At 42.0% G+C, this 23,420-nt stretch overlaps 1 protein-coding gene across 2 annotated transcripts in view; it reads left to right on the forward strand.

Annotated features, from left to right (window-relative positions):
• LOC112253571 (ABC transporter G family member 23-like) overlaps positions 1 to 23,420 on the forward strand; it is a 59,967-nt gene that overhangs the window by 32,337 nt on the left and 4,210 nt on the right. Inside the window, exons 5-18 of one of the 2 annotated variants that reach the window (XM_042315634.1) lie at positions 60 to 167; positions 2,286 to 2,379; positions 8,521 to 8,595; positions 11,367 to 11,547; positions 12,040 to 12,136; positions 12,310 to 12,478; positions 12,664 to 12,764; positions 13,941 to 14,011; positions 15,455 to 15,504; positions 15,636 to 15,692; positions 16,053 to 16,123; positions 16,749 to 16,837; positions 21,822 to 21,925; positions 22,285 to 22,444. In XM_042315634.1, the coding sequence (XP_042171568.1) occupies positions 60 to 167; positions 2,286 to 2,379; positions 8,521 to 8,595; positions 11,367 to 11,547; positions 12,040 to 12,136; positions 12,310 to 12,478; positions 12,664 to 12,764; positions 13,941 to 14,011; positions 15,455 to 15,504; positions 15,636 to 15,692; positions 16,053 to 16,123; positions 16,749 to 16,837; positions 21,822 to 21,925; positions 22,285 to 22,444 (1,427 nt within the window). Of the gene's footprint in view, positions 1 to 59; positions 168 to 2,285; positions 2,380 to 8,520; positions 8,596 to 11,366; positions 11,548 to 12,039; positions 12,137 to 12,309; positions 12,479 to 12,663; positions 12,765 to 13,940; positions 14,012 to 15,454; positions 15,505 to 15,635; positions 15,693 to 16,052; positions 16,124 to 16,748; positions 16,838 to 17,788; positions 18,304 to 21,821; positions 21,926 to 22,284; positions 22,445 to 23,420 lie in introns of those variants that run through there. The other variant, XM_042315635.1, reaches the window with a different exon arrangement.

Genomic DNA, 23,420 nt, shown 5'->3' on the forward strand with positions numbered 1-23,420 from the left:
TGTGTGTGTGTGTGTGTGTGTGTGTGTGTGTGCGTGTGTGCGTGCGTGTGTGTTTACAGCGGAGGGCAGAAACGGAGGGTGTCTCTAGGAGCAGCCTTACTTCAAAACCCCCAGTTATTGATTCTGGATGAACCCACAGTCGGGGTGGACCCTGTGCTGAGAGCCAAGTATGTACTGGACACACACACACACACACGGACACTCACATTCAACCAAAACCAAACTGAAAACCCAACTATTGTACCCAACCTCATGCCTTCAAAGACCAGTCTCACACCTTTGAGTGCTGATCTAGGATCAGATCCCCCTCTTATTTATTATGATTTAAAAGCCTAAACTGATCCTAGATTAGCACTCTGAGATGTTTCGAGGATAAAGAAAACCCAACCAAGTCAGTGTTTTCCAGGTAACCCAGGCAGGTCATCAGGCTAAGACTGCATCCCAGATGGCCCCCTATTCCCTAAATCAAATCAAATCAAAATCAAATCAAATTTTATTTGTCACATACACATGGTTAGCAGATGTTAATGCGAGTGTAGCGAAATGCTTGTGCTTCTAGTTCCGACAATGCAGTAATAACGAACAAGTAATCTAACTAACAATTCCAAAAAAACTACTGTCTTATACACAGTGTAAGAGGATAAAGAATATGTACATAAGGATATATGAATGAGTGATGGTACAGAGCAGCATAGGCAAGATACAGTAGATGATATCGAGTACAGTATATACATATGAGTTAAGTATGTAAACCAAGTGGCATAGTTAAAGTGGCTAGTGATACATGTATTACATAAGGATGCAGTCGATGATATAGAGTACAGTATCAACGTATGCATATGAGATGAACAATGTAGGGTAAGTAACATTATATAAGGTAGCATTGTTTAAAGTGGCTAGTGATATATTTACATCATTTCCCATCAATTCCCATGATTAAAGTGGCTGGAGTAGAGTCAGTGTCATTGACAGTGTGTTGGCAGTAGCCACTCAATGTTAGTGGTGGCTGTTTAACAGTCTGATGGCCTTGAGATAGAAGCTGTTTTTCAGTCTCTCGGTCCCAGCTTTGATGCACCTGTACTGACCTCGCCTTCTGGATGACAGCGGGGTGAACAGGCAGTGGCTCGGGTGGTTGATGTCCTTGATGATCTTTATGGCCTTCCTGTAGCATCGGGTGGTGTAGGTGTCCTGGAGGGCAGGTAGTTTACCCCCGGTGATGCGTTGTGCAGACCTCACTACCCTCTGGAGAGCCTTACGGTTGAGGGCGGTGCAGTTGCCATACCAGGCGGTGATACAGCCCGCCAGGATGCTCTCGATTGTGCATCTGTAGAAGTTTGTGAGTGCTTTTGGTGACAAGCCGAATTTCTTCAGCCTCCTGAGGTTGAAGAGGCGCTGCTGCGCCTTCCTCACGATGCTGTCTGTGTGAGTGGACCAATTCAGTTTGTCTGTGATGTGTATGCCGAGGAACTTAAAACTTGCTACCCTCTCCACTACTGTTCCATCGATGTGGATGGGGGTGTTCCCTCTGCTGTTTCCTGAAGTCCACAATCATCTCCTTAGTTTTGTTGACGTTGAGTGTGAGGTTATTTTCCTGACACCACACTCCGAGGGCCCTCACCTCCTCCCTGTAGGCCGTCTCGTCGTTGTTGGTAATCAAGCCTACCACTGTTGTGTCGTCCGCAAACTTGATGATTGAGTTGGAGGCGTGCATGGCCACGCAGTCGTGGGTGAACAGGGAGTACAGGAGAGGGCTCAGAACGCACCCTTGTTGGGCCCCAGTGTTGAGGATCAGCGGGGAGGAGATGTTGTTGCCTACCCTCACCACCTGGGGGCGGCCAGTCAGGAAGTACAGTACCCAGTTGCACAGGGCGGGGTCGAGACCCAGGGTCTCGAGCTTGATGACGAGCTTGGAGGGTACTATGGTGTTGAATGCCGAGCTGTAGTCGATGAACAGCATTCTCACATAGGTATTCCTCTTGTCCAGCTGGGTTAGTGCAGTGTGCAGTGTGGTTGAGATTGCATCGTCTGTGGACCTATTTGGGCGGTAAGCAAATTGGAGTGGGTCAAGGGTGTCAGGTAGGGTGGAGGTGATATGGTCCTTGACTAGTCTCTCAAAGCACTTCATGATGACGGATGTGAGTGCTATGTGAGTCCTATGAGTCCTATGTGGTGAACTACTTTAGACCAGGGCCCTGGTTATTAAAAGTGCACTTTATAGAGAATAGGGTGCCATTTGGGACCATAGGATGTGCTTTTAAACTGAGTTGTGTCATGTGTCCCTGTAGGATCTGGCAGCATCTAGTAGAGATTGTGAAAACTGGAAAAGTATCAGTCGTCATCACCACTCACTACATAGAGGAGGCCAGGCAAGCCAACGTGGTAAGATAGAGTCTATATACATGATAACTACCTACTGATAGACACTACATAGAGGAGGCCAGGCAAGCCAACGTGGTAAGATTCAGTCTATATACATGATAACTACCTACTGATAGACACTACATAGAGGAGGCCAGGCAAGCCAACGTGGTAAGATACAGTCTATATACATGATAACTACCTACTGATAGACAGCTACCTACTGATAGACAACTCCCTACTGATAGACAACTCCCTACTGATAGACAGCTACCTACTGATAGACAACTACCTACTGATAGACAACTACCTACTGATAGACAACTCCCTACTGATAGACAGCTACCTACTGATAGACAACTCCCTACTGATAGACAACTCCCTACTGATAGACAGCTACCTACTGATAGACAACTCCCTACTGATAGACAACTCCCTACTGATAGACAGCTACCTACTGATAGACAACTCCCTAGTGATAGACCTACCTAATGATAGACAACTCCCTACTGATAGACAGCTACCTACTGATAGACAACTCCCTACTGATAGACAGCTACCTACTGATAGACAACTACCTACTGATAGACAACTCCCTACTGATAGACAACTCCCTACTGATAGACAGCTACCTACTGATAGACAACTCCCTACTGATAGACAGCTACCTACTGATAGACAACTCCCTACTGATAGACAACTCCCTACTGATAGACAACTCCCTACTGATAGACAGACCTACTGATAGACAACTCCCTACTGATAGACAGCTACCTAATGATAGACAACTCCCTACTGATAGACAGCTACCTACTGATAGACAACTCCCTACTGATAGACAACTCCCTACTGATAGACAGCTACCTAATGATAGACAACTCCCTACTGATAGACAACTACCTACTGATAGACAGCTACCTACTGATAGACAGCTACCTAATGATAGACAACTGATAGACAGCTACCTACCAGCTACCTACTGATAGACAGCTACCTACTGATAGACAGCTCCCTACTGATAGACAGCTACCTACTGATAGACAACTACCTACTGATAGACAGCTACCTACTGATAGACAACTCCCTACTGATAGACAACTCCCTACTGATAGACAGCTACCTACTGATAGACAACTCCCTACTGATAGACAGCTACCTACTGATAGACAACTCCCTACTGATAGACAACTCCCCTGATAGACAACTCCCTACTGATAGACTGATAGACAACTCCCCCTACTGATAGACAGCTACCTAATGATAGACAACTCCCTACTGATAGACAGCTACCTAATGATAGACCCCTACTGATAGACAGCTCCCTACTGATAGACAGCTCCCTACTGATAGACAACTCCCTACTGATAGACAACTCCCTACTGATAGACAACTCCCTACTGATAGACAACTCCCTACTGATAGAGCTACCTAATGATAGACTCCCTACTGATAGACAGCTACCTACTGATAGACAACTCCTACTACTGATAGACAGCTCCCTACTGATAGACAACTCCCTACTGATAGACAACTCCCTACTGATAGACAACTCCCTACTGATAGACAACTCCCTACTGATAGACAACTCCCTACTGATAGACAGCTACCTAATGATAGACAACTCCCTACTGATAGACAACTACCTACTGATAGACAGCTCCCTACTGATAGACAGCTCCCTACTGATAGACAACTCCCTACTGATAGACAACTCCCTACTGATAGACAACTCCCTACTGATAGACAACTCCCTACTCTATATACGTACATGCCATATGTTTTCATAGCTGCTTAGAGGTTCATTTGAGCAAACATTGGTTGTCTCTATGCTGTCTCTATGCACTAAAACAGTCTCTATACTGTCTCTATACTGTCTCAATACTCTATAACAGTCTCTATTCTGCCTCTATACTCTGTAGCAGTCTCTATACTCTATACTGTCTCTATACTGTCTCTATACTCTATAGCGGTCTCTATACTGTCTCTATACATTAACTGATAGACAACTCCCTACTCTATATACGTACATGCCATATGTTTTCATAGCTGCTTAGAGGTTCATTTGAGCAAACATTGGTTGTCTCTATACTGTCTATATAATCTATAACAGTCTCTATTCTGCCTCTATACTCTATAACAGTCTCTATACTGTCTCTATACTCTATAACAGTTTATATACTGCCGCTATACTTTATAACAGTCTCTATATTGTCTCTATAATCTATAACAGTCTCTATACTGTCTCTATATTCTATAGCAGACTATATACTGTCTCTATATTTTATAACAGACTATATACTCTCTCTATACTCTATAACAGTCTCTATACTGTCTCTATACTCTATAACAGTCTCTATACTCTATAACAGTCTCTATACTGTCTCTATACTCTAACAGTCTCTATACTGTCTCTATTCTCTATAACAGTCTCTGTACTGTCTCTATATTCTATAACAGTCTCTATACTCTATAACATACTCTATACTGTCTCTATACTCTATAACAGTCTCTATACTATCTCTATACTCTATAACAGTCTCTATACTGTCTCTATTCTCTATAACAGACTCTATACTGTCTCTATACTCTATAACAGGCTCTATACTGTCTCTATACTCTATAACAGTCTCTGTACTGTCTCTATATTCTATAACAGTCTCTATACTCTATAACATACTATATACTGTCTCTATACTCTATAACAGTCTCTATACTTTCTCTATACTCTATAACAGTCTCTATACTATCTCTATGCATTATAACAGTCTCTATACTGTCTCTATTCTCTATAACAGACTCTATACTGTCTCTATACTCTATAACAGTCTCTATACTCTATAACAGTCTCTATACTGTCTCTATACTCTATAACAGCCTCTATACTGTCTCTATACTCTATAACAGTATCTGTACTGTCTCTATATTCTATACCAGTCTCTATACTCTATAACATACTCTATACTGTCTCTATACTCTATAACAGTCTCTATACTTTCTCTATACTCTATAACAGTCTCTATACTGTCTCTATACTCTATAACAGTCTCTATACTTTCTCTATACTCTATAACAGTCTCTATACTATCTCTATGCATTATAACAGTCTCTATACTTTCTCTATACTCTATAACAGTCTCTATACTATCTCTATGCATTATAACAGTCTCTATACTGTCTCTATTCTCTATAACAGTCTCTATACTGTATATATGCACTACAACAGGCTCTATACTGTCTCTATACTCTATAACAGTCTCTGTACTGTCTCTATATTCTATAACAGTCTCTATACTCTATAACATACTATATACTGTCTCTATACTCTATAACAGCCTCTATACTGTCTCTTTACTCTTTAACAGCCGATATACTCTCTCTATACTCTATAACAGTCTCTATACTGTCTCTATACTCTATAACAGTCTCTATACTTTCTCTATACTCTATAACAGCCTCTATACTATCTCTATGCATTATAACAGTCTCTATACTGTCTCTATTCTCTATAACAGACTCTATACTGTCTCTATACTCTATAACAGTCTCTATACTCTATAACAGTCTCTATACTGTCTCTATACTCTATAACATACTCTATACTATCTCTATACTCTATAACAGTCTCTATACTTTCTCTATACTCTATAACAGTCTCTATACTGTCTCTATACTCTATAACAGTCTCTATACTTTCTCTATACTCTATAAGTCTCTATACTATCTCTATGCATTATAACAGTCTCTATACTTTCTCTATACTCTATAAGTCTCTATACTATCTCTATGCATTATAACAGTCTCTATACTTTCTCTATACTCTATAACAGTCTCTATACTATCTCTATGCATTATAACAGTCTCTATACTGTCTCTATTCTCTATAACAGTCTCTATACTGTATATATGCACTACAACAGGCTCTATACTGTCTCTATACTCTATAACAGTCTCTGTACTGTCTCTATATTCTATAACAGTCTCTATACTCTATAACATACTATATACTGTCTCTATACTCTATAACAGCCTCTATACTGTCTCTTTACTCTTTAACAGACTATATACTGTTTCTATACTCTATAACAGTCTTTATACTGTCTCTATATTCTATAACAGACTATATACTGTATACTCTTTAACAGCCGATATACTCTCTCTATACTCTATAACAGTCTCTATACTGTCTCTATACTCTATAACAGTCTCTATACTGTCTCTATACTCTATAACAGACTATATACTGTCTCTATACTCTTTAACAGCCGATATACTCTCTCTATACTCTATAACAGTCTCTATACTGTCTCTATACTCTATAACAGTCTCTATACTGTCTCTATACTCTATAACAGTCTCTATACTGTCTCTATACTCTATAACAGTCTCTATACTGTCTCTATACTCTATAACAGACTCTATACTGTCTCTATACTCTAACAGTCTCTATACTGTCTCTATACTCTATAACTGTCTCTATACTCTATAACAGTCTCTATACTGTCTCTATACTCTGTAGCAGTCTCTATACTCTATAACAGTCTCTATACTGTCTCTATACTCTATAACAGTCTCTATACTGTCTCTATACTCTATAACAGTCTCTATACTGTCTCTATACTCTATAACAGTCTCTATACTGTCTCTATACTCTATAACAGTCTCTATTCTGCCTCTATACTCTGTAGCAGTCTCTATACTGTCTCTATACTCTATAACAGTCTCTATACTGTCTCTATACTCTATACTGTCTCTATACTCTATAACAGTCTCTATACTGGATTTGGAATCAAATGTTTAATGTGGGGTGACAGTATGAATGACACCTTTATTTGAGGGTATTTTAATACATATCTGCTTTACTGTTGAGAAATGAAAGCTCTTTATGTATCTAGTCCCCCCATTTAAAGATGTCATAAGTATTTGAACAAATTCACTAATAGTGTATTAAAGTAGTCAAACGTTTTAGAATTGGTCACATATTCCTTGCACACATTGACTACATCCAGCTTGTGTCTCTAAATGTAATTTTTTAATTGAACCTTTATTTAACTAGGCAAGTCAGTTAAGAACAAATTCTTATTTACGACGGCCTACCGGGGAACAGTGGGTTACTGCCTTGTTCAGGGGCACAACGACAGAGTTTTACCTTGTCAGCTCGAGGATTCAATCCAGCAACTGGGGCTACCGGTCGCCCCAAACTCTACAAACTTGTTGGATGCATTTGTGGTTTGATTTGGTTTTATTTCGGATTATGTTTTGACCAATAGGAAAGGTGACATGATGACGGTGAAGATGAAGGTGACAAACCTGTTCTCACCTGTCATACTAAAACTGTCCTCACCTGTCATACTAAACCTGTCCTCACCTGTCATAATAAACCTGTCCTCTCCTGTCACAATAAACCTGTCCTCACCTGTCACAATAAACCTGTCCTCACCTGTCACAATAAACCTGTCCTCACCTGTCATAATAAACCTGTCCTCACCTGTCATACTAAACCTGTCCTCACCTGTCACATGTAAAACTGTCCTCACCTGTCATAATAAACCTATCCTCACCTGTCATACTAAACCTGTCCTCACCTGTCATGCTAAACCTATCCTCACCTGTCATACTAAACCTGTCCTCACCTGTCATACTAAACCTGTCCTCACCTGTCATAATAAACCTGTCCTCACCTGTCACAATAAACCTGTCCTCTCCTGTCATAATAAACCTGTCCTCACCTGTCACAATAAACCTGTCCTCAGCTGTCATACTAAACCTGTCCTCACCTGTCACAATAAAACTGTCCTCACCTGTCACAATAAACCTGTCCTCTCCTGTCATACTAACCTGTCCTCACCTGTCATACTAAACCTGTCCTCACCTGTCACAATAAACCTGTCCTCACCTGTCACAATAAACCTGTCCTCACCTGTCACAATAAACCTGTCCTCTCCTGTCATAATAAACCTGTCCTCACCTGTCACAATAAACCTGTCCTCACCTGTCACAATAAACCTGTCCTCACCTGTCATACTAAAACAAGTCTTACCAGTACAAATATTTTATGACTAAGGCTCTTTCTTAATTCATCTTTCCTTGATTCCTCGCATCCTCTCTCCTCGCCTCATTCCTCAAAACTCCATTTTTAATGACTGCTGTTTTCTATCTCTCCAGGTGGGTCTGATGAGGAATGGCCGAATGTTGGCCGAGGGGGAACCAGAAACCTTGATGAAACAGAACAGTGCTGCGGTGAGTAGCCAACAACAGTGTATACAATTTACTTATAAGAATATTTTGTACATTTCGCACTGTATTCAGACAGTTGGAAACAGAAGGGGGAGACAGGTGGACAGGCAAGCGGGAGTATAGTAGAAGCAGGGATTGAATGGTGGTTTATATTAGAGTCTATTTAATGTGACTGATGCCAGGAGTGTTACCACTAGACAACAATGTTCGGCAGGCAGTAGCCCTACATTGACCATATTGCCTCCTACCATCCAATCACTGCAGACTTTGGAAAAAGCTTTGTGAGACGTCTGACTGTTGACGTCTGACTGTTGACGTCTGACTGTTGACGTCTGACTGTTGACGTCTGACTGTTGACGTCTGACTGTTGACGTCTGACTGTTGACGTCTGACTGTTGACGTCTGACTGCCTTCCCAGTAATCAAAATTATATTGAAAAGACGTCTTAAAAACATATTTTCCAGATGTTCATTTTAGGTTCTGAATGAAAGGTGAAAATACATACAGTACCAGTCAAACGTGTGGACACGCCTACTCATTCAAGGGTTTTTCTTTATTTTTACGATTTTCTACATTGTAGAATAATAGTGAAGACATTACAACTATGAAATAACACATATGGAACGTTTGACTGGTACTGTATGTATTTTCATCTTTCATTCAGAACCTAAAATGAACATCTGGAAAAATTTTAGACGTCTTTTCAATATAATTGTGCCTACTGGGAAAGCAGTCAACAGTCAGACATCTCACACAGCTGTAGGAACGCTTTCTCCAGAGTCTGCAACGGGTGGATGAGTAGGTGTGTCCAAACTTAAGTCCGGTACTGTATTGTCCGGATGTTGAAAAGTCGTATTATCCGGAGGTGGAATTCGGGTTCATTTTCAGTTGACTTTGAAAATATGTATACAATTCTGAATGAGTTGAAGATGACGTCATTTTGGTCATTGATTTAAACTGCACATACTGTACATTCTCAATGAAGTTTGCGTTATATCGCAAAAAATCCATTTAATATAAGAAAGAGGAGCCAAGTGAAGATTGCAACATATATTTCTTATTGCTCCAATCTGTCAGTCACTTATGTAAGCTTTTTCAAAAGCTTTAAAACGGGCAGCAATGGCGTCCAAAGTGGTCCAACAAATGGAATAAACCAACAAACCAGTTCAACTACAAGAACATTCTCAGTAACGGTTACAGAAATATGTTTTTCTTGCTATGTCTTTGAGATGTTGTTGTTTATCAACCTTAGTTGAATGCACTAACTGGAAGTTACTCTGGACAAGAGAGTCTGCTGAATGACCAAAATGTAAAGGTTAATGTAAATTATTCTAATGCTCTCCACCCCCAAGCAAGTACACATTGGGTCAGTCCGGACCAGACCAAATCTGAACAAATCATAGACGTCTAGGCTATGTTTCACAAGTTTGAACAGCACAGTACAGTAGAGCACAGTATATTACGGTACAGAGGACAGTAGAGTTTAATTCAGTACAGTAGAGTACAATACAATACAGTTTAATTCAGTACAGTAGAGTACAATACTGTACAGTTTAATTCAGTACAGTAGAGTACAATACAATACAGTTTAATTCAGTACAGTAGAGTACAATACTGTACAGTTTAATTCAGTACAGTAGAGTACAATATAGTACAGTTTAATTCAGTACAGTAGAGCACACTAGAGCACAGAGTACAGTATAGTTTAATTTAGTAGAGTACACTAGAGTACAGTAGAGTGCAGTACAGTACAGTTTAATTCAGTAGAGTACATGAGGGTAAAATACAGTACATTATACTATATTCTACTGTACTAAACCACTTTTCTTTCATGTACTGTACTCTGCTGTGCTCTACTGTACTGTAATGTAGTGTGTTCTACTGTACTGTAATGTACTCTGCTGTGTTCTACTGTACTGTAATGTACTCTGCTGTGTTCTACTGTACTGTAATGTACTCTGCTGTGTTCTACTGTACTGTAATGTACTCTGCTGTGTTCTACTGTACTGTAATGTACTCTGCTGTGTTCTACTGTACTGTAATGTACTCTGCTGTGCTCTACTGTACTGTAATGTAGTGTGTTCTACTGTACTGTAATGTACTCTGCTGTGTTCTACTGTACTGTAATGTACTCTGCTGTGTTCTACTGTACTGTAATGTACTCTGCTGTGTTCTACTGTAATGTACTCTGCTGTGTTCTACTGTAATGTACTCTGCTGTGTTCTACTGTAATGTACTCTGCTGTGTTCTACTGTACTGTAATGTACTCTGCTGTGTTCTACTGTACTGTGATGTACTCTACTGTGTTCTACTGTACTGTAATGTAGTGTGCTCTACTGTACTGTAATGTACTCTACTGTGTTCTACTGTACTGTAATGTACTGTGTGCTCTACTGTACTGTAATGTACTCTACTGTGTTCTACTGTACTGTAATGTAGTGTGCTCTACTGTACTGTAATGTACTCTACTGTGTTCTACTGTACTGTAATGTACTCTGCTGTGTTCTACTGTGCTGTGCTATCCAAACTTGTTAAAAATAGATGTCTATGATTGGCTCAGATTTGGTCCGGTCTGAACCTGACCAAAAATGAATGTCCATGGACGTTGAAATCAAGGCCGGGCTGGACAGCACAAGTCCAAAAGACGCCTGCGTCGGTCCGTGCTTAGTTGGTTCTGTGTTGACCACTGATCATATAAACCCTTGACTGTGTTATCTGTGTGTTCAATTGACTGTGTTGTCTATCTCCTCTACTGCCCCATCCACACACTGCAGACCCTGGAGAAAGCCTTCCTGCAGCTGTGTGAGACCTCAGACCAGGTGGGCTCCAAACACAGCACCTACCCTCAGGGTGGGGTACTAGAGAGCGGCCAATCACTCGAAAGCGGCCGGGGCGAGAGTCTACCAATGCTGGGAGTTGGGCCGGGACCAGTTGAAGAGCTGCCCAAATACTCAGGTAAATGTAGGGTTGTATGGACACTACACTGTATATACTCAGGTAAATGTAGGGTTGTATGGACACTACACTGTATATACTCAGGTAAATGTAGGGTTGTATGGACACTACACTGTATATACTCAGGTAAATGTAGGGTTGCAAAGTTGTCTTGAATTGAATATCCTAAGATATTTAATACTGTGTGTGTGTGTTGGGTTGGGTTTTACTATCTTTGTCGGGACCAGAAGTCCTCACAAGCATAGTAAAACAAGGACAATTCAGACAAGTGGGGACATTTTAGGCTTAGGGGTTTAGGGTTACAATTAGGGTTAGCAGTTAGGGTTAGGAGTTAGGGTTAGGTTAGGGGTTAAGGTAAGGGTTAGGTTAAGTGTTAGGGTTAGGAAAAATAAGATTTTGAATGGGAATCAATTGTTTGGTCCCCACAAGGATAGTAAAACAAACGTGTGTGTGTGTGTGTGTGTGTGTGTGTGTGTGTGTGTGTGTGTGTAGCGGACTGGAAGGTACGAGTCAGGCATGTGATGCCAAAGTGGAGGAACATCGCAGCTCTGATTATCAAGACCACGGTGCGGATGAAGAGAATGCCAGGGTGAGGAGGATAAGGATGAATTAAAGGAGTAGAGTGAGCTGGAGGAAGGCAGACATGATAATGATGATGATGATCCCTTAAATCTTCCAACCAAAATGTCTGGAATACCTGGGAATTCTGGGAAAGTTGACAGAATTCTGCAACCCCAGTCTGATTGCATTGTATCTGTCCAGGTCCCTGTTTTTCCAGTTCCTTCTGCCAGTCATGCAGATCTCTCTGATGTGTCTGTGTATCGGAGGAGACCCCAAAGGAATACAGGTGGCTGTGGTCAACAATGAGACCTCCTCCAGTTCCTTCAGCCAATCCCTGCTCTCCTTCCTGGACAACTCCAGCGTGCAACAGGTACTAGACCAATCGCTTTTCTATCTCTCACACTGTCCTGCTGGTCAGACTTAGTCCACTAGATGGAGGAATAGCGTGTAACACTGTCCTCCTGGTCAGATTTCGTCCACTAGATGGAGAAATAGGGTATAATTTAAGACCTAGCTATAGTCACTGATGGTGTCCCCTGTCCCTCCCTGCCCTAGGTGAACCTGTCCCATGCTGAGGCTTTTGCAGGGGCCTATAATGGAGAGTACTGGGCCGTCATCGGGTTTGGAAATAATTTTACCAGCTACCTGACCAAGAGGTGAGACCTACCTCTGGACCTGTCTCTAGTCTCATCTTCTTCCCTTGTTCTTCTGTTCTCTCTCCTCCTCTCTTCTCTTCTCTTCTCTTCTCTTCTCCTGTCTTCTCTTCTGTTCTTCTCTTCACTTCTCTTCTGTTCTGTTCTGTTCTGTTATTCTCCTCTCCTCTCCTCTCCTCTCTTCTCTTCTGTTCTGTTCGGTTCTGTTCTGTTCTGTTATTCTCTCTCCTCTCCTCTCCTCTCCTCTCCTCTCCTCTCCTCTCTTCTCTCTCTCTCTCTTCTCTTCTCTTCTGTTCTTCTCTCTTCTCTTCACTTCTCTTCTCTTCTGTTCTGTTCTGTTCTGTTCTGTTATTCTCCTCTCCTCTCTCCTCTCCTCTCCTCTCCTCTCCTCTCCTCTCTCTCTCTCCTCTCCTCTCCTCTCCTCTCCTCTCCTCTCCTCTCCTCTCCTCTCTCTTCTCTTCTCCTCTGTTCTCTTCTGTTCTGTTCTTCTGTTTATCCTGTTCTCCTCCTCTCCTCTCTCTCTCCTCTACTCTACTCTACTCTACTCTACTCTACTCTACTCTACTCTACTCTACTCTACTCTACTCTACTCTACTCTACTCTCTTCTTGCCTCTTATATCTCTTCTCTTAAATCAATTCAATTCAAGGGCTTTATTGGCATGGGAAACATGTGTTAACATTGCCAAAGCCAGTGAAATCACTGTCCATGACTTGCAATGCTGTTGAACTTTAAGGCCACCAGTGTCAAGAATTTTCCCTACAGCGTAATGGAAACCTGTGCACCTTCCAGTTGCCAATGTGACAAAGCATTCCACTGTCTTACACACACCCACACACAGACAGATAGACAGACAGACACACACGGACAGACACACACACAGTGATGTCAACAAGGCATCTAACGTGATGATGACTCTGTGGTGAGGAAGGGTACACCAGTCACCAGTATGTCTGTCTGTGACAGTGTGTATCTGCAATGGATACCTCTTCGTGTGTGTGTGTGTGTGTGTGCGTGTGTGTGCGCGTGTGTGCGTGTGTGTGTGTGTGATCAGCCGTGAAGTGGAAAGTCTGGTCTTGCCTGTCGATCAGGGTCACACACACCTGGGCCGACCAGGCAGCTTACTGCATGCACACACACAGTATCATGTCTGTTCTGTGGTGTGTGTTGTATTATACAGGATGATCCAGCGGCAGGTCTCTAAGGAGGTGGTGGATGGAGGGTCGGTGCACGTCTGGTTGGACCTGACCAGTAAGCTTTCACTCCGCAGTCTGTTGGCATGTGACAGTGTTCCAGAATGTACCTTCAAATAGAGTAGAATACAATACTGCTAGAATAGAATAGATCTGAATAGAATAGAACACTGTTAGAATTTAATGCCGATAGAATAGATCTGAATAGAATAGAACACTGTTAGAATAGAATGGCATAGAATAGATCTGAATAGAATAGAACACTGTGAGAATAGAATGCCATAGAATAGATCTGAATAGAATAGAAAACTGTTAGAATAGAATAGATCTGAATAGAATACTGTTAGAATAGAATATATCTGAATAGAATAGAGCACTGTTAGAAAAGAATGCCAATAGAATAGAATAGATCTGAATAGAATAGAACACTGTTAGAATAGAATAAAATAGATCTGAATAGAATAGAACACTGTTAGAATAGAATAGATCTGAATAGAATAGAACACTGTTAGAATAGAATACTGATAGAATATCTCTGAATAGAATGGAACACTGTTAGAATATAATGCCGATAGAATACAGTAGATCTGAATAGAATAGACCACTGTTAGAATAGAATAGATCTGAATAGAATGGAACACTGTTAGAATAGAATAGAATGCCGATAGAATACAGTAGATCTGAATAGAACAGAACACTGTTAGAATACAATAGAATGCCAATAGAATAGATCTGAATAGAATTGAACACTGTTAGAATAGAATAGATCTGAATAGAATAGAAAACTGTTAGAATAGAATAGAATACTGATAGAATAGATCTGAATAGAACACTGTTAGAATAGAATAGAATGCCGATAGAATAGATCTGAATAGAATAGAACACTGTTAGAATAGAATACAATGCCAATAGAATAGATCTGCATAGAATAGAACACTGTTGGAATAGAATAGAATACTGATCGAATGTAGTTGATCTGAATAGAATAGAATAGATCTGAATAAAATAGAACACTGTTAGAATAGAATGCCGATAGAATAGAATAGATCTGAATAGAATAGAACACTGTTAGAATAGAATAGATCTGAATAGAATAGAACACTGTTAGAATAGAATAGATCTGAATAGAATAGAACACTGTTAGATTAGAATAGAATGCCGATAGAATAGAATAGAACACTGTTAGAATAGAATAGTTCTGAATAGAATAGAACACTTTTAGAATATAATAGAATGCCAATAGAATAGCATAGATAGTTTGGCTGTGAAATTGACCTCTAGGTGTTAGTGTAACTGTTTTACAATACTGTGGGGGTCTTCTGAATGATGGCTCATCTCCCAAGTAATGGAAATGGATTTTGAATGCTTTTCAAAGTAAATGATTGATTAGTTTTATTCCAAATACTGTAAACGTTCAAATCATTGAAATAGATCAAACATTTTTTGATGTTAGTCAAACTTATGGTGACTTTGTTTTAACCTTTTAATGTATTTTCTCCAGATCGACAAATCGCCTTAATGCTTCAGAAAAAAATTAAAGATGCCTTTGAGGTACACCAGAGTTCCCTTTTCTTTGTCTTGTCATTAGGTGACGAATGATACTGTTTTGGAAGAGTTATTTGATTTTTGAGAGTGTTAGTGTTATTATTCATATGGCTTCTGCCTCTCTGTTCCCTCCTCAGGGTTTTATCCAGTATAAGATGAGTAGCAGGTCTTACCTGCTCTCTCTTCCTGTCAAGGTATGACAATCCCCTTAAAACCCTGGTTACGTCCCAAATGGTCCATAGGGCCGTGGTCAAAAGTAGTGTCCTATGTAGGGAATAGGGTGTCATTTGGGAAGCAGGCCCTGTGTTGATAGTATTCTGCCATCCACATCTACTAGCCTTGCTAGTGTCTGATAGAGACAAGCTGTTGTCTTCCCAAGACCACAATGTAACCCGTGTTGTTGAATGTATACAAATGTTTGATCCATTCCTGATGAATACACAGATGTACTGTGCACTGGGGGGGAAATGTTACACTTACTATTCTTGTGGCACATTTCTCATTTTTTAACACCTTTTGCTCGCTATTTCTCTTTGTCCCGTTTCTCTTTCCAGTTTGAGGAGCCCATCTATGGCAGCATGAACTCAGACTTCACCACGTTTGTGACGCCAGGAGCTGTTCTGAGGTAGAGATTCAGTCCACGTCTGAACCTAGTCAGCTTTACTGAGACAAATATGATAATCTGTTAAAATACTGTATGTCTTACGGTTTCCCTCCTCTTAATCTCTCCCTGTCGCTCTCTCTTTCTCTCTCTCTCTCTTTCTGTCTCTCTCTCCCTGTATCTCTCTCTCCTGTCTTTCTCTCTCTCCTGTCTCTCTCTCCCTGTCGCTCTCTCTATTTCTCCCTCTCTATCTCTCTCCTGTCTCTCTCTCTTTCTGTCTCTCTCTCCTGTCTCTCTCTCTCTCTCTCCTGTCTCTCTCACTCTCTCTCTCTCTCACTCCTGTCTCTCTCTACTCCATATAACTTCCTCAATTTATCCTCTTTTTCCCCTTCTCTCATTCCCTTATTCTACCACCTCCCCCCTTCTCCCTCATAACTAACCCCTCTCTCCTTCTCTCTCTCCCTTCCTTCTACCCCCTCCCTCCTTCTCTCTCCCCCTTCTCCCTCATTCTACCCTCTCTCCTTCTCTCTCCCCCTCATACTCTATCCCTCCCTTCTCCCTCATTCTACCTCCTCCCTCCTTCTCGCTTCCCCTCATTCTCTCCCTTCCCTTCTTCTCTCTCTCCCGCACGCCTTTTCTCTCTACACAGCATCACTTTCTACCTGGCAGTGGGCTTGACGGCTCTGTCCTTTGTGATAGAGAGGAAGGAGGGGCTAATGGAAAGGTGCTGGGTCTCAGGTGAGAGGTCAAAGTTCACAGAGCGGGTAACAAAATGGTACCCCATTCCCTATTTAGTGCTTACATTTTGACCTGGGCGAGCGTCCCGAACAGCACCTATAGAGGGCTTGCAAGGACGTCACAAATCACCTAGCAACCCCCATGTTGGAAGACCAAACTCAAGTCTGATGAAGTCCTCCAATCATCCACATGGCTGGCTGCGTTTTGTTGCCACCGGAAACTTCGGGAAGATTTCCCATTATTTCCCATTACCCAGGAAACGGAGTCAGTGGGGGAACCTATTCAAGTAAGTAAATATATGTTGAAAGTGATCAAAAAACAATGTATTATTAGCTAGCTTGCTACAGAAACCTAGTGTGCAGGCTAACTCAAATTAGCTGCTAACGTAATGTTCGCTTGTTAACAAACTTTACATACTGTATACTGTAGCTAGCTAGGTGAATTAACTATCGCCAGTTTGCTAGCTTCATATTAGCTAGTTAGTTATCTTGATGTTTTTATCGTTGTAACTCCAAATGCATTTGTAGCTAGCTAACAGCCATGGAAGAGGGTGAAAGTATTAGCTCGCAGTCCCAGCTGTCAGAGGACAGAGAGCAGGCTACTCTAGATAGGGCAGGTACCTTTGTGGGAGGACATTATGAAACTATTCTCTAGTTCCAGTCCCTAGTGAGATACTGAGGACAGAGAGCAGGCTACTCTAGATAGGGCAGGTACCTTTGTGGGAGGACATTATGAAACTATTCTCTAGTTCCAGTCCCTAGTGAGATACTGAGGACAGAGAGCAGGCTACTCTAGATAGGGCAGGTACCTTTGTGGGAGGACATTATGAAACTATTCTCTAGTTCCAGTCCCTAGTGAGATCCTGAGGACAGAGAGATAGAGCAACATAATATTCAGGGCTGTCTAACTTGAGTATAATGCAGCCTGTTTCTTTTCGATGTCTGTCCTCAGATACAGAGTGCCGTGAAACCCTGTCTGCAGATGAAGAGGTCCCAATTAATGTCCCAAGAGAATATACCATGGATTATATATATTAGTACATTTTTGTGAAGAAAAATACAGTTTAAAAGTAACACAATGTATAAACACATTACAACTGGAGCAGGCCAACCGTACTGGGTTTTCCAGCCCTGCACTAACACACCTGATTCAATGTATCAAACCTAATGAGTTAATAATCAGGCGTGATAATGCTGGACTGGAACAGAAGTCTGTTCCCCCAGTAGATCAGTGGAGTGATGTTGGATACCTCTGGTATTGACATTTTTTTGTTCACCCGAAATTGTTTTAGTAATAACGGCATACGTGGTAAAATGTCTAACCTTTTACCTAGGAGTTAGCTACACTTTGACAGTGTTGATTTGTGCAGTTAAGTGTTAATGTAACTATTATTCAAGATGAACTAGTGTTGATGTTGATTAATCACAGATCACAATCCTGCAATAAAGAGGGGAATCTGTCTCTAATTTGTCTGTTTCTGTGTTCTATTCTCAAATGAACATTTACCTCTCCAATTAGTTTTATTTGATTGTCACTATATTTTCAGGATATCGGCCATGTGAACCCATTTTGCAGCCTATAATGGCATGCAGCACCAATGCAGCCACAGGCCTACAGCAGTGGTTCCCAACTCCAGTCCTCCAGTTCCCCCAACTCCAGTCCTCCAGTTCCCCCAACTCCAGTCCTCCAGTTCCCCCAACTCCAGTCCTCCAGTTCCCCCAACTCCAGTCCTCCAGTTCCCCCAACTCCAGTCCTCCAGTTCCCCCAACTCCAGTCCTCCAGTTCCCCCAACAGCCCAACTCCAGTCCTCCAGTTCCCACAACAGCACACATTGTTGTAGCCCCAGACAAACAAACCTGATTCAACTCAGAGGGCCTGATGATTAGTTGACAAGTTGAATCAGGTGTTTGTCCACAGTTACAATAAAACTGTACTGTTGGGAGGGGGTACTCGAGCTCCGGAGTTGGGAACCACTGGCCAATAGCATGATGGCATTAGTCTTATGGGCATTTGCAATGCAGCCCTTGCCATTATGCTGCTGAAGCAGAAGCTTAACTCACACACTGTTGACATACTGTTCAGCTGTAGACTATGTATATGAAGCTAATCATTATACTAGATGTACATGTTTCATGAAATAAAAGATCCCAGAAATGTTCCATACGCACAAAAAACTTATGGCTCTCAAATGTTGTGCACAAATTTGTTCACGTCCCTGTTAGTGAGCATTTCTCCTTTGCCAAGATAATTCATCCACCTGACAGGTGTGGCATATCAAGAAGCTGATTAAACAGCACGATCATGACACAGGTGCACCTTGTGCTGGGGACAATAAAAGGCCACTCAAATGTGCAGTTTTGTCACACATCACAATGCCACAGATGTCTCAAGTTCTGCAGGAATGTCCACCAGAGCTGTTGCCAAAATATTTAACGTTAATTTCAAACTGGCCTCACAACCGTAGACCACGTGTAACCACGCCAACCCAGAACCTCCACATTCTGCTTCTTCACCTGTGTCTGAGACCAGCCACCTGCTGATGAAATTGAGGGGTATTTCTGTCTGTAATAAAGCTCTTTAGTGGGAGAGAAATCATTCCGATTGGTTGGACCTGGATTCCCAGTGGGTGGGCCCATGCCTTCCCAGGCCCACCCATGGCTGTGCCTCTGCCCAGTGATGTGAAATCCATAGATTAGGGCCTAATGAATTTATTTAAATTGACTGATTTCCTTATATGAACTGTAACTCAGTAAAATCGTATACATTTTTAGCACGTTGTTTTTATATTTTTTGTTCAATATATTTCATTCTATTTTTTATTTGTATTATTATTTTTTAACTCTGCATACATTGTTGGGAAGGACTCATAAACTAGCATATCACAATAGTGTACACCAGTGCATGTGACAAATAAAATGTGATTCGATTTTAATCAGAATGATCCACCATCTCCCCCTAGTGGTCAATACTGGTCAGTACACGGATGATGATCTGAGCCCATGGTGCACTATAGAGGCTTGCAGTTGACTACAATGCTTAGAAGACTACAGCATTAATTATTCTGACAACAGCCAAGTGTCTACATGATAACAGTGCCTAAAACTAGTTGATTCATCACCATGGTCATTTTCTGTAGAGTATTTGGCAGAGGAGGGCTACTTTGAAGAATCTCAAATATAAAATATATTTTGATTTGTTTAACACTTTTCTGGTTACTACATGATTCCATGTGTTATTTCATAGTTTTGATGTCTTCAAAAAAATAGAGTAAAAATAGTACAAATTTAAACCTTGAACCTTGAATGAATAGGTGTGTACAAACTTTTGACTGGTACTATATGTGAATGTGTGTTTGTGTTTCGGTATGCGTTGTGTCTAATGTGTGTGTGTGTGCATGTAGTGTATGTGAGTGTTTTGGGGTTTTGTGTGGGAGTGTCAATGTAGTGTGCGTGAGTGTGTATATATAGTCTAGTGAGTGTGTGCACGGTCAGTGCTGATAGGCTCAATGCAGAAAGGCTCAGTGCAGATAGGCTCAGTGCAGAAAGGCTCAGTGCAGAAAGGCTCAGTGCAGAAAGGCTCAGTGCAGAAAGGCTCAGTGCAGAAGGCTCAGTGCAGAAAGGCTCAGTGCAGAAAGGCTCAGTGCAGAAAGGCTCAGTGCAGAAAGGCTCAGTGCAGAAAGGCTCAGTGCAGAAGGCTCAGTGCAGAAAGGCTCTCAGTGCAGAAAGGCTCAGTGCAGAAAGGCTCAGTGCAGAAAGGCTCAGTGCAGAAAGGCTCAGTGCAGAAAGGCTCAGTGCAGAAAGGCTCAGTGCAGAAAGGCTCAGTGCAGATAGGCTCAGTGCAGATAGGCTCAGTGCAGAAAGGCTCAGTGCAGAAAGGCTCAGTGCAGATAGGCTCAGTGCAGATAGGCTCAGTACTGATAGGCTCAGTGCTGATAGGGTCAGTCCAATAATTGACTATTTAGCTAAATCACCATGGGCCCCACATTATGAAAAAATAAATACATTGCTTCTCCCTTTTCCTCTATGTTCTTCCTATCCTCTCTCTCTTCGCTCTCTCTCTCTCTCTCTCTCTACCTCTCCCTCTTATTTTCTCTCTCCTTCTTACTCCTCTCTCTTTCTCTCTATTCCTCCTTCTCTCTCTCGCTCTCTCTCTCTATTGCTCTCTTTCTTATTCTCTCTCTATCCTTACTCTCTCTCTTTCTCTCTATTCCTCTTTCTCTCTTCCTCATTCTCGCTCTCTCCCTCTCTCTTAATTCAATTCAATTTGCTTTATTGGCATGACGTAACAATGTACATATTGCCAAAGCTTATTTTGGATATTTACAATATAGAAAATAAAAATGAGAATCAAAATTGTCAACGGGACAACAGTAACAACAATAACCAAGGGTCAAAATAACCAGACATTCAACAATAACAATAAGCATACAGTAGAGGACATGTGCAGGTTGATTGGTCTGTCAGTCACTGTCCCTCATCTTATGGCAGGCAGCAATGTAGTGCGCTGCCAACCCAGAGCTCTCTGCGTCCTCCCCCAACAGGACGGGCAGTCTATCCTCATCAGAGAGGTCTTTGAAACCTTGAATAAGGGTTTTAAGTTTGGGGAAATGACACTCTCTAATTGTTTATATTTTTGACATTTTGTCAGGAAATGCAGCTCCGTCTCAGGTTCTGCTGTGGTGCAGTGGTTGCACAGCCTGTCCTCTACAGGGAGCCAGGTTTTCCTGTGTCTACCCTCAATGCAAGGCTGTGCTCACTGAGCCTGTACTTTGTCAAGGTTTTTCTAAGGTTTTGATCAGTAACCATGGTCAAATATTTAGCCACAGTGTCCTCACTCTCTCTCTCCCTCTCCCTCTCCTTCTCCCTCTCTCTCTCTCACTCCCTCTCCCTCTCTCCCTCCCCCTCTCCCTCTCCCTCTCCCTCCCCTCCCCTCTCTCTCTCTCTCTCTCTCTCTCCCTCTCCCTCTCCCTCCCCCCCTCCCCAAGGTGTGAGTTCAATGGAGACCGTGCTGGCGTATCTCATCTCCCAGCTGATTATCATCAGTGTCCAGATAATTCTACTACTGATCTTAATGCTGCTTGTCTTTAAGGTAACACACACACACACACACAGACACACACACACACACACACACACCCACACACACACACACACACACACACACACACACACACACACACACACACACACACACACACACACACACACACAGGTCTATGTATTGTGACAATGTAACAGACACTATATCATTGAATAACATGACATGCTCTTTTACCCTCCTCTCTCTTGTTACCATCCCTCCTTTTCTGTCTTTCTCACTTTTTACTGTCTCCTCCTCCAATCCCTGTCCTCTCTCTCTCTGTCCTTCTCCCCCTCCTCCAACTCTCGCTTTCCTTCCCCTCTCTCTTCCTCTTTCTCCCCCTCCTCCGCCTCCCTCCTTCCCTCCAGATCCCTAATGAGGGGAACCTGGTGTTGGTTATAGCTCTGATCGTGCTGCAGGGCATAACAGGCACTTCCTTTGGTCTGGTCATCTCATCCGCCATTGATGACGAACAGAACGCCACCCAAGCTGCCCTTGGTATCTTCTACCCCAACCTCATCGTCAGTGGTACGTCCCACACACTGTCTTTTACCTCAACCTCATCGTCAGTGGTACGTCACACACTCACACACGGACGCACATACACACGCTAGCACACAGAGACACACACACACTGTCTTTTACCTCAACCTCATCGTCAGTGGTACGTCACACACTCACACACGGACGCACATACACACGCTAGCACACAGAGACACACACTGTCTTTTACCTCAACCTCATCGTCAGTGGTACGTCACACACTCACACACGAACGCACATACACACGCTAGCACACAGAGACACACACTGTCTTTTACCTCAACCTCATCGTCAGTGGTACGTCACACACTCACACACGAACGCACATACACATGCTAGCACACAGAGACACACACTGTCTTTTACCTCAATAGTCAGTAGTACGTTTTAGGGGGTTTGATTTCCATAACTGTGCCAAACTACAATAGTGTCTTCCATGTTCTCTCAATATCAAATCAAATCAATTTATAAAGCCCTTCCTACATCAGCTGATATCTCAAAGTGCTGTACAGAAACCCAGCTTAAAAACCCAAACAGCAAGCAATGCAGGTTTAGAAGCACGGTGGCTAGGAAAAACTCCCTAGAAAGGCCAAAACCTAGGAAGAAACCTAAAGAGAAACCAGGCTATGAGGGGTGGCCAGCCCTCTTTTGGCTGTGCCGGGTGGAGATTATAACAGAACATGGCCAAGATGTTCAAATGTTCATAAATGACCAGCATGGTCAAATAATAGGTCTGGGACAGGTAACAGGATTCCATAGCCGCAGGCAGAACAGTTGAAACTGGAGCAGCAGCACGGCCAGGTGGACTGGGGACAGCAAGGAGTCATCATGCCAGGTAGTCCTGAGGCAATTCAATAAAGTTGAATTAAATCCTATTCAGTTCAGTTCAATTACTCTTTCTGAAAATAACACTTTCTTGGAAGAAAATCCATGTTGCCAAAGCGGATCAGTTTAGGACATG

The sequence above is a fragment of the Oncorhynchus tshawytscha genome, unplaced genomic scaffold (genome assembly GCF_018296145.1).
Source record: "Oncorhynchus tshawytscha isolate Ot180627B unplaced genomic scaffold, Otsh_v2.0 Un_contig_4883_pilon_pilon, whole genome shotgun sequence".
NCBI lineage: Eukaryota > Metazoa > Chordata > Actinopteri > Salmoniformes > Salmonidae > Oncorhynchus > Oncorhynchus tshawytscha.